The 12,265-nt window shown below is 39.6% G+C and overlaps 1 protein-coding gene across 1 annotated transcript; it reads right to left on the bottom strand.

Annotated features, from left to right (window-relative positions):
• Positions 1-698: 698 nt before the first annotated feature.
• LOC143607223 (uncharacterized) lies at positions 699-1,695 on the bottom strand. The gene is made up of 2 exons (XM_077082752.1): positions 1,497-1,695; positions 699-1,240 (listed from the first exon to the last, which is right to left on the bottom strand). The coding sequence occupies exons 1-2, from the start codon at positions 1,693-1,695 to the stop codon at positions 699-701; spliced, it is 741 nt and encodes a 246-aa protein (XP_076938867.1).
• Between the last annotated feature and the right edge of the window lie 10,570 nt (positions 1,696-12,265).

Genomic DNA, 12,265 nt, shown 5'->3' with positions numbered 1-12,265 from the left:
CTACCAAATAGGCCAACCATCTAGGATAATGGACCTCTCTTATCATCTTGGTTTTGAGTAGTTTCTTCACTTCTTCTTGTATAATGATATTTTCTTTCAGGAGCAAATTTTCTTCGCTTTTGATGCACTGGCCTGAAAGAGTTATCTATACGAAGTTTATGAGTAATGATAGATTTGGAGATACCTGTCATATCCTCATGTTTCCAGGCGAAGGTGGAAGCTCTTTTCTTTAAGAAGGACATCAATCCTTGCTCGATATCCTCAGGCATACCTGATCTAACAAAACTTTGATCTCGGTATCCTGAGAATCCAAGGATACTTCCTTCATATATTATTCCCAAGTTTGCAGGACCACCCCTGGTTGTTTCTGTAATTGCTATGCTGGAGTAGGTTTTGCGGCCGACATCACTGATGATGCATAACAATCTTTTGCATCTTGTTGGTCACTCTTTATCTTGATAATCCCCAAGGACTAGGAATTTTCATGCATTGATTGTATGTTCAGGGTACCACCTTCATGTAATGGATCCAAGGTATGCCTAAGATCACATTACAACAAGATAATGAGTCAATAACACAAAATTTTTGTTGAGAGTTTACTCCCTCTATGTATATTGGAAGTTTGATATCTCCCAATGTATTCTTTGTCTCTCCACTGAATCCTATGAGGACTGGGGATCTCGGGATAATTTCAGATTCTAGGATATCCATTTCTTCAAAGCATCTAGTTGGATGATATTCATGGAACTCCTGCCATCAATAAGTATCTTGTGCACAAAACAGTTATCTACACTTAAAGTAATTACCAAACCATCATGGTGGGGATCTTGAAGATCACATCGATCCTCTTTTTCGAAGGATATAGTCCTTTGGGTTGTCAACGTGGAGGTACTGAGAGGTCTCTCTCTGCTATTCATTTTTGTTTCTCTAGCATGCTTCTTGGTCGCTGAGTATGTAGTTCCACAGATGTCTGATCCTCTAGAGATAAAGGCAATGACCTTTGCTCCGGGTGGTGGAGAAGCCGTCTTTTCAGGCATCTTGGCAGGATCCTGACTCTTGTTGTTGTTCTTTCCAAAAAGCTCTTTCATGTATCCTTTGCTGAGTAGGTATCCTATTTTCTTTCGAAATGCTATACAATCATCAGTGCGATTGCCAAAGTCTTCGTGGTATGCACACCATTTGGACCTGTCTTTGCCGGATCCGGACTTCTCATTGTTCTTGGGCCATCTAGCCTTGTCACCTAAATCCTGCATGGCGCATATCACACCACTTAATCAATGTTAAAACAATATTCAGAAAGTTTAGGATACTCTTCATCATTTTCGTCTTCTTCCACAACGTTTATTCTAGGGCTATCTTGTTTGGAATAAGGCTTAGGTCTGGAGAATTTTTATGGGGAATCTGATTTTCTGTTGGTAGACTTGTATTTTGGAATCAGACTTCCATGGCGTTTTTGTCATCCTCCAGCCGTATGTATCTCAAGGCCCTATCCCTACCTTCGTCGAGATTCCGGCATGGTGTCATGACAAGATCGTCATAGAATGGAGTATCATTCTTCAGTCCCATCTTGAGAGCTTCAACAGTAGTTGCCATATCGAGGTTGGAGATGCCCAAAGCTTCCCTCCTAAATCTAATGATGTAATCCCTCAAGGATTCAACATTATTTTGAATTACTCTGTACAAATCACCTATCATTTTTCAAAGGATCTACGTACAAGAAAACTGATTATTAAACAAGTTAATCAAATGAGCAAATAAGGTAATAGTATTGGAAGGAATACTTAATAACCACTTGAGAGCCGGTCCTGTTAGTGTCGAACCGAATCCTCTGCATAATCAAGCTTCTTTGATGTTGATGGGGATGGGGTTGATCTCCATCCTTTCCCTATACTGGGCTACGTGTTCTTCAGGATCCGTAGTGCTATCATACAACTTCATGCTAGGAATTTGGAATCTTTTGGGGATCTCCACGTTGCATATCGGCCTGGTGAGTCTGGATAACCTGTGGCTTCCTGAGGGGACTTCCACTATCGAACGTATTATCCCAGGAATATTGGACATCAAATCCTTCATTTTTTGCAATTCTCTTGCTATTTCAGGGTAAATCCCCGTATCCTGTATAGAGTTAGTGTATAAATTTGCTTTAAGTAAATTGTACCAAGATCATGGCTAGGCATCTGGTATCATGAGCTCTGACGACTTGTAACTCCAGTAAAAGTGGCTTCAGGATAAGGTGACGTTTGCATAGGGATATTATCTCCCACACGTACTTCCGAGGATACGATGGGAGGTCCGGACGAGAATAAGCCGGCTGGCATGGTTGAACGAGGTAGCATGTTGATGGAATCTGGCCTCATAGGTCTGGATGGTTCTAAGGATACCGGTGGATAATCGTCCCAGTACCTTGACTATTGTTGAGACATGGCCCTCGTTGGTTGTATCCTCGAGGATCCGTGATTCTGGATGATAGATGATTCTGGAGAATCGAAAGCAAGGGCTCTGGGCATTATCGGAGTAGCTTCCTGCCATGGCTTCTTTTGATCCCATCAATATCTTTGAACAACTTCAGGTTAGTCTGTTCTTGCTACTCCATGGGAGGTTTTACCTGTTTCATCAAAGAAAGCATATCATTGTTAGAAATAACTGGATCTACCCGTGTAGAGGTTCCCGAGTATGTTGGAAGATCTCCTCTAAGCTAAGTTTTTTCTTCGGAATTGGTGGAGGATCGAGGTTAACACTTGAAGCAGTGCTGACCACTAGAGCAAAGATGGAATTGGTTTTTGGCAGTGAAGACATGATGATGGGATAAAAGTAATTGAGGTCGATGGAAAAGGTTTTGAACAATCGAAGCACCGATTGCCCCACGGTGGGCGCCAAATTGTTTTGGGTAAAAATCAACAAGTGTAATTTCGTAACCAAATTAGTAAGTGAGGTTAGGTACTTGATTGAAATGATTGTAAATGCAATGACACAAAGATTTGTTGCGAGGAAAAAGCTCGTTATCCTGAAGATAACAAGTAAAAAATCTCGAGCGGTGAAAACTATCACCACTAGTTTATTAAATAATCAAAAGAGTACAAGTGTTGGAGCTATTGATCTAGACCATGCTACAATGATTGAATACTGCTAAGTATCGAGTGCAAGTGTTGTGTGTGTTTTAGTCCAGAGATAGGCTCTATTTATATAAGAGATAAACTAACAAAGTTTCCTAAAAAATAGGAAAATAAAGACTAAATTAATTATAGCCATTATTCTCATAAAGCACGTTGCTTAGGCGGTTGTTGAGTAGTCCGAGTCTTCACGACGTCGTGTTGAACGTTACATGATCTGTTATTCATTAAAGAAAGGAGATTGAATTGTTAATACATTAATATATTAAGGATACCTATTTTGTTGGAGGATACTACATCCTGAAGTTATCCTGAATACATCGCAATTTAGGGTTCCTAAATTTAATGCATAAGAATACCTATCACTAGAAAAACTTGATAAAAACTGTTAATTAGGAGTGATAATCCGAGTTTTAAGAGTTGAAATAGATGATATAGAAGGTTAGAGTGACATGCCTTATATTAAAGAAGCACACCCATAAATAAAAAGAAACCCACATTGTTTTAAGTAACTGTTACCATAGATTATATTTAATTCTATTTTTAAATTCAAGTAACAAGCACAAATTATCTATTTACCTTTTATATATTTAATGTAGCTTCTGGATTAATCTAAAAACATTTAAAAATATTTACATATTTTTGTAAGTATCTAAGTTATATATGTCCAAAAGTTGGTTTGATAGTGATCTTATAGTCAAACATAAGTTTAAAATAAAACCTAAATGTAACTTATTGTGTAATCTACCTATACTGTTAAAGTAAGACTACTTTTTCACATGTCATTCAATTAGACTCAATTCTACAAGTTTCCATTTTTACAATTTTCCCTTCTTGAATGATAAAATGAAAAATATGTTGTTGGTGGGAATCGAACTCACTACCTTACATTTAAAATGTTTATGGCTTACAAACTCAACTAGGATGAACTGATGTTAGCCTTCACTTTTTCTTCATTGGTATAGACTCACAACCTTTCATTTTGATTTCTTTTATAATATAAATACAAATTATTCTTACTAATTTTATGTGTTATAGAAAATTATTTATATCTTATGAATCCATAAAATATGTTATTATGTATATTCATAAATTAACTTTTTTGTTTTATTGGTTTAACCACATGTGTATCACACAAGCTCTATCCTAATATCGTAATCATACTTATCAACCCATGATCTCACAACCTCCTAGCCTTTTCTCTTAGAAATAGGAGATAATTTAAATATATAATTTGATTTATTTCATTTTAACTTGTACACATATCTATCAATATATATAATTACCTAAGATTGGAGGCCTCACGTCGCTCCTCCCCCTCTTATGCCGCATGATGGCTTCATTTCAAAATTGTGGCCTCTCATTAATTTGGGTTTTTTTAAAAGAAATTCGAGAGTCAATTGGTCTCAGTTGGATCCTCCAAATGACCTGTTTCTTTCACCATGGGAACACACAGCCACCGTTGCACTCATGAAGCGTTCATTCTAATACCCTCATCTCAAAACGTTCTCCCCTGTTCGCATATCTCATATACGAAAACCATAAGTCCTGATTACAGCCTTAATTGGACTCCAAAGCACAACCATCGGTGGTTACTCCTTCAAAGTGGATGCCGAATGAATGTTTTAATTCATGTATAGCGATGCTCATTCCGTCGATATATCGGTTATTTATTCTACTGTCGATAGCAGGGAGACCAATACGCAGGTATATTAAAATTAATCTCACCAAATCGTGTTTAATTTTATAGTTATTTAACTAATTTTAGGCATGTAATTTCTGATCTGTCTATAATGTTGTGTTGACTTTTTGAGAAGTTGTTTATTTTAGTGGTGAGCTGGTGTAGTTATGTTATGTATTTTAATAGGTATATGATTATTATGTGAGTAGTTTGAATTGTTTAAAGCATGATGAAATAAAATAGACGTTTACTGATGAGTTTAATAAACTTAGATAGCTGATAGAAGGTTTGATGGGTTTCAGATATCATATATGTTGGAAGACACATCAACATATTACTCACACAAGGCTTCAAACTTTACCTTAGATGATTCTTTTCCAGATTATATGCTCAAAGTAACCGTGTTTTTTTAAGCTTATAAACGAACTTTCAATGTCGAGATCCTATTTTGTAAAATGGAATTTCGGACAGAGGAGTTAGTTATACTTTTTATTTGGGATAATATATAATATATAATATTGATGCCATCAAATGTTTTGATAAGCTGATATTTTAGTACGTTTGTTCAAGATTATGCGTGGATTAAAAGTGGGATGATATATTCATTTGTGGAAAATGTTGACAGGTTTGTTGTAATTCTCCATATGATTCAAGTTTGAAAAAACAAAATCAATATGGTAATGATAATTTTTTTGTTTCTACTTTACAGGTTTCAGGGTCAAACCGACTTAAACGATAGTGAACCGAGTGTTCTTCGGTCAGTAATAGAGGAAGCGTTTCTAGCCGAACATGGGTTTAAAGAAATGTTAATGGTTGAAATTAGCCCAGCAACTGGTAATTTGGATTATCTTGATTCTATTTTTAAAGGGAATTACGAGACCCGAGGATTAAATCCAAAACATGAACATGCTAAGAAACAGACAAGCTTGGATCAGTTGTCACTCAAATATTTGAAAATTTTATGCTCTTTAAAGTAGTTTGTGTTTATTTAGGCAATAATTAAAAGGCGACACACAGGATGTTACGAAAATGGGTCACAGGTTACGTTCATTTTGAGCATGTTACAACCTTTGTTTTTGTTAATTTCTGGATAGTTTTAGTCCTTGCTTCAGGTTTGTCAAACTACATATCGATCAAGTTCTGAAAGAAGGGTAGTTTAGTCATTTTCGAGTCGATTCGATTTCTTGATTCAGGTGAAAAGTACAAAAACATATCATTTCTGAATATAAAAGTCAGAAGTACAAAAACCTATCATTTTTTAATATAAGGGTCAAACCTGATTTTAATATAGATCAGTTACGTGTTCAAAGTTTGGTAAAAGTGTAGCTCGGATTAGTGCGACAACAACTTGATTTGTTACTCAGTATTTCGGTTATAACAGGTTGTAATCTTATTAACAAGTCAAATTTTCACTATTGAAATAACTAAGGGTAATATTGGAAATTAATGTTGACTCATGAAAGTCAAGTTGTAGTGTGAATCCAATGGTACTTTCAGAAATGCGTAACAGTCAACAATAGCTTTAAAATGTATCATTAAGTCACAAAATATAAGTGTTGAGTCGGATATTCAAGAAAGATTGGAATCTTCTCAACCTCCTCAATGAAATCGGCTAAGTATGGACTTCGAGCAAGCTTGGACCATCGAGCATGGTTTACTACCTCGAGCATGGTGTTTCAGACCAACTTCAGTGAATTATTCTAAGTGTTGAAGGCTTGGAGCAAGCTACACTTCGCCGAGCAAACATGTTCTTCATCGAGTATGGATTGCCAATCGAACAAACAACTTGATCATCCAGCTTAAACCAAGTACTCCGAGCATATTGGTGGATCGAGCATGGATGTAATAAAGAAGATGTCAAATGTTCTAAGTATAGACTTCGAGCAAAGTTTAGTCCTGAGCAAGCTATGCATCTGAGTATGCTGGAGATTGTTCAAATAAGTCTCTAAGGCAAGATTGAAGACATCAAGAAGAATATGTGTGCTCGATGGACTTATTCGAGCAAAGCACGGATTAGTCAAGAAGATGGAAGCATGCAGGAGGAGAATATTTTCTATCTGAACATATTCTAAGTAAAGTGTGCTTGAAGACATGCATCGAGCATGCTGTGTGTATCAAGTCTGCTCAAACAAGATATATCATACTCAAAGACTTGTTTACACTTGTGTTTTTATTTTTGTCAGTCATTATGTAATGATAGGGCTTCTAAAAGGAATGTCAGGGTCTATAAATAGAATGATAGGCTGTCGACGGTTCTTTTGCTGAATACGAGGGCACACACCTGAGCAAATATTCTCTGTGTCTCCTCGTACAACCGCCGCCGTCACAAAACCCTAGACATTCTCTTCATTGAATATCACTGTTACATTGAAAAGATATATTAATAATAGTGAATCTTTTGTCTATCTTGTTCTTTATTGACTATCTATTATTACACAAACCTTTAATCCTAACTCTTGGATTTTCTGATTCCGTCGAAATATCCAGGTGGCCTTTAGCTCTATAGATCTGTGTGTTCTTGTCAACCTAGTAAGGTTTGCACCAGGTCCGGTCCTGACAAGTGGTATCAGAGCTTTGTAAGCTCCTAAAGGCCACAGGTTTGAAGGTTTTTGTGTTAAAGCTTGAAGTTTTATTGGGTTTTCGTGTGTCAACATCCAGATCTGTGAAGATGGATGACCAAGAAGTGTCTACAAACAAGATTCCAAGGTTACTCGATCAAGAAAATTACATTAAATGGAATGTGCTGTTTGAAGCTGTCGTGAACTACAACGACACAGAACTTTGGAATTCTATCAGAGATGGACCTTATGTTCCTACTGAAACATCTGGGAACAATCAAGCAGTTGAAAGACAAATGAAGAAGAGAGTCGATAAAGCATTGTCTATGCTAAAATTAGGGCTTTCATGGGAAATATTGACAAGTGTGAATCATCACACAAATGCCAAAGATATGTATAATGCTGTCATAGAGATGCTTGAGGGAAATGTTGAGCTGAGAGACATAAAGAAAGATAGACTGAAGCAATAGCTAGACGAATTCAAGTTTAAAGAGGGTGAAAGACTAAAGTTAGTGCTACAGAGATTTATGACCATTGTGAATGAAATCAGAACAACTGATATGCAGATTTCTGACTTTGAGCTAAACAAGAAACTACTTTCCTCTTAATCTGGTGAATGGTATGTAGCCAGCAAGTTCATCAAAGAGAAAGTAAACTTTCCCAATTTTAAGCTTGATGATGTCATTTTCTTTCTACAAGCTGCTGAACACGAGATGATTGAAAACAACATGATAAGAGAGGAGAAGAAAAGCTTACCTGTTACAAATGCTCTTGTGGCACCAATGAACAATCTATCTGTCAAGAATCATCAAAATCAACCAATCAAAGAAGAACCAGCAGAGACAGGATCAGTCTGAGGAGGAAGTCAACCCAGATTCAACATCCAAATAATTGAAGATGACAATTGTGACACCCGGTAAATTCCCAATCCCTTAAACTAAGTAATCAACCTAATAATTAGGTGATTGTAAATATTAAGCGCGTGCATTTGTTATGTGCGCCCTGCGCGAGCGCGCCATGTTAGTCAGCGCGTGCATTTGTTATGTGCGCCCTGCGCGAGCGCGCCATGTTAGTCAGCGCGTGCATTTGTTATGTGCGCCCTGCGCGAGCGCGCCATGTTAGTCAGCGCGTGCATTTGTTATGTGCGCCCTGCGCGAGCGCGCCATGTTAGTCAGCGCGTGCATTTGTTATGTGCGCCCTGCGCGAGCGCACCATGTTAAGAACCAGCGTGAGCATATGTTATATGCGCCATGCGTGAAAGTTTTGGCTTTATGTTTTCATGTAACTTAAACGTTGTTGTCTATGGGTTGACCATCCCGCATAATGCTAAGGCGGGTGCATCCTAAATCGTTTATGCGCGTGCGGAAGGGAACTAACCTCCCCGCATGGCGGGAACATTGAGAGCTAGTTTGTCTGAAGCTCCAAGATGGAATTGACTTCAACATGACTGATCACTATGTTGAAATACCAAGACCACCTGGAGAATCTACAAATGAAACTCTATCCCCAACTGCGAGAAGGTTACGCACCTACCCGCAGCAAAGAAATGTCCTACACGCAGAAAGCTATGCGCACAAAGTGATGCGCACAGAACACTTAGTCTATTCTCCAGACATAAGGAGATTACTCCCGCCCAAAAGGAAACAGTAGCGTGTTTCAGGGATTTTTCCACTTTTTACTGTACACTGACAAAAGTACCTGAAAAAGCACACTGTAACATGAAAAGTCAACTGTCAGCCACCCTATTCTCACCAACCCCAGACCTGCATGTCCTGTCCAAATCAAATCAAGATCTTTTGTTCACTCCTCCACTTTTAAGTAAACAATAAACAATAATAATTTCCATACTTTATCATCATTACCCCTAGATATGAAAAGATTTCAATCCCCTAAAGCAAGGGATTGTGTTCCCTTGAGTTTGCCTATAAATATGTAACCTAAATTATCACTCAAAACACACTCCAAAGAACTGCAAACTTGCACTAATCATCTCCCGAGCATCCGTTATTTTCGATTCCGTTCCAGTTACTAGGTAAGCCGAGGTTATAACCTTGAGATCTACTTTCCAACCCTTATATTCTCCTATTTCTTGATCTTAATATATATACTTCTTGTTATTTAATCGTATTCTAGACCTTCAAATTCCGAGGCCAACACCAAGAAAACCCGAATCTCGATTAATCCCTTAACAAGAACCACAGGTGAGTCTCACAGCCCCTATTTTCACTGTTTTCACTATTTTTAAACTGTTTTCGGGGCGAGGGACACGTACTTAAATAATGTTTTATCATGGTATACTTACAAGCTATGCAAGCGATTATGTGTTTAAGTTACGTTTCATGATGAGTAATGCAAACGGTTATCTAAGGTTTTCGATGTATGTGCGCTAGAACTCGAGTAAGTGATCACTTTACCATTGGAACTCTAAGGGTAGGGACTGCTGGTTTGATCCACCCACTCGTAGGGGTCGCACCTCTTTGCATGGACGAGTGCCTAGTATGGTCATGGGGCAGTACTATGGGTTTGAACCCGCTCGTAGGGGTCGCGCCTCTTTGCATGGACGAGCGCCTTGTTTTCCGGCACAACGTCCGCGCGTAACCCGCGGGACGGAGTTATTATTTTAGCTCGTAGTGGCAGCGCCACTTTGCATGGACGAGCACATGTTCCTGAAACGTTCGCGCGTAACCCGCGGGACGGTATTACTTATTTTAGCTCGTAGTGGCAGCGCCACTTTGCATAGACGAGCACAGTTCCCAGAAATGTTCGCGCGTAACCCGCGGAACGATTTTATCAGAATATGTTGATATAACTGTTTTACCAAGCATGTGTTTTAATGATGCTATCAGAATTATGTTTCAGAATGATTTGTATCAAGATTATGATGCAATACAATTTATCAAGTTACTAAGACTTGTGAACTCACTCAGTTTATACTGATTCAAATGTTTTTACGTGTCTTTCAGGAGATAACTAGGTAGCGCATGGAGTCACACTTAGAGCACCTCACGCTGAACATCTAAACTAGCTTTTTGGAAGATTTTAGTTCTATCCCTTCGATGCGCGTGGTTGTTCCCGCCGCGCATGGGGATATGGCGTGGAAATCTTCAACAATTTTTATACTTGGATGTTTTTATGTAATTTTTAAACAATGTAATGTGTTTGTATTAAACTTTTCATGCGCAATGAAAATCTTACTTTGAATGTTTGCAATGGCCCGTGCTTAAGTATCAATTCCCACTCGCGCGCGCCCGGCTGTTTCCGCCGCTCAGGGCCGGGTGTGACAGATTGGTATCAGAGCACTGTTTATAGCGAACTAGGAAAAGAAGTTTTAACCTAGACTATAACCGTTGGGGAATCGCATGAAATATTTTTCAAAGAAAATATTTTCAAAAGAAACTATACACACACTTAGGAACACGGGTCACACTGTCTAGTAAATAATGATAACATTATGTGCTCAGAGTACATGCGCTAAGTTTAATATATTTTCATTCTCTTTTAAAGCGAGAATGCCTCCAACTAAAGCCAAAGGAATTACCATGACACCCGAGGAACTCGCGGAAATAATCGCGCAGGCGATTGCGACACATGAGGCCAGCAAGGCCGAATCAAGTCAGGGTCGTCAGAATGAGACCCCAGATCCCGAATCAGGAGCCTTGGACAAAGGATGCTCCTATAAGACATTCATGGCCTGTAAGCCTTGGCCATTCAAGGGAACCGAAGGAGCCATTGGGCTCTACAACTGGATTGACAAGATGGAGACAGTTCTCTCCATTAGCGGATGTAGTGAGAACCAGAAGGTCCTTTACGCGACCTGCATGTTCCAAGAGGCAGCTTCGTCTTGGTGGAAGCTTCAAACGAAAACATTGGGGCGAGAAGTTGCTCTCCACAAGACCTGGGAGGAACTGAAGGAGATGATGATGAGAAAGTTCTGCTCTCGCGCAGAAATCCAGAGTCTACAACAGGAATTCTGGAACCACACCATGGTAGGAACGGATATCGACGCCTACAACAACCGGTTCAACGAACTTTGCCAGTTGGTGCCAGACATGGCAAACACGGAGGAAAAGAAGATCGAGAGGTATATTTTTGGGTTACCTCCTGTTGTTAGGGTTCCGCTCAACGCCGCAGCGCCTCCAACCTTTGATGAGGCGGTAGCGCGGGCCATTACCCTTACAAGGGATACGATCCGTGCGGGTATGTTGACTACGCGCGGAATCGAGCAGCGAACCTCTGATCCCAAGAGGAAATGGAACTCTCACCACCGAGGGTCCGACACCAAGCAGCCACCGTTCAAGAAGCAGGAAAGCGCAAGGGTTTACGCGATTCAGGCCGCGGAGCCACCACGAAAAGGATACAGCGGGCCTCGCCCATGGTGCAACAAATGCAAGTATCACCACGAGGGTGAATGCGCAAGAATCGAATGTGCCAAATGTGGCAGACCAGGGCACAAGACGATGAATTGCCGTATCAGAGAAGCTGGAGCAAGCGACAACTGCTACGCATGCGGGAAGCCAGGGCATTTTAGTCGGGATTGCCCGCAAAAGGGGAACCAAGCTCGCGGGAGAGCTTTTGTGATCGGCGCAGGCGAAGCTAAAGAAGAGCCGAATGTGGTAACCGGTACGTTTTTTGCTTAACGGACATTTTGCATCTGTCTTATTTGATACTGGCGCTGACCTAAGTTTTATATCCGCTGAGTTTAAAGACTCCCTAGGCCTAGCAACCAGTAGCTAGACACGCCTTATACTATAGAACTAGCCAATGGTAGGCAGTTATGCGCGAACGAAAGAACTGAACAATGTGTTATAGTCATGGGAGGTCACGGGTTCAATATTAACTTGTTGCCAATAGACTTGGGAAGTTTTGACATTGTGGTAGGTATGGATTGGTTAGTTGAGAACCGCGCGGAAGTTATT

The sequence above is a fragment of the Bidens hawaiensis genome, unplaced genomic scaffold (genome assembly GCF_021521415.1).
Source record: "Bidens hawaiensis isolate Kalapana, Puna unplaced genomic scaffold, B.hawaiensis_p1.1 tig00080453_1, whole genome shotgun sequence".
In the NCBI taxonomy this organism is placed as follows: Eukaryota; Viridiplantae; Streptophyta; class Magnoliopsida; order Asterales; family Asteraceae; genus Bidens; species Bidens hawaiensis.
The sequence above is the reverse complement of the archived record's forward strand: the minus strand, read 5'-3'. Positions and strand labels throughout refer to the sequence as shown.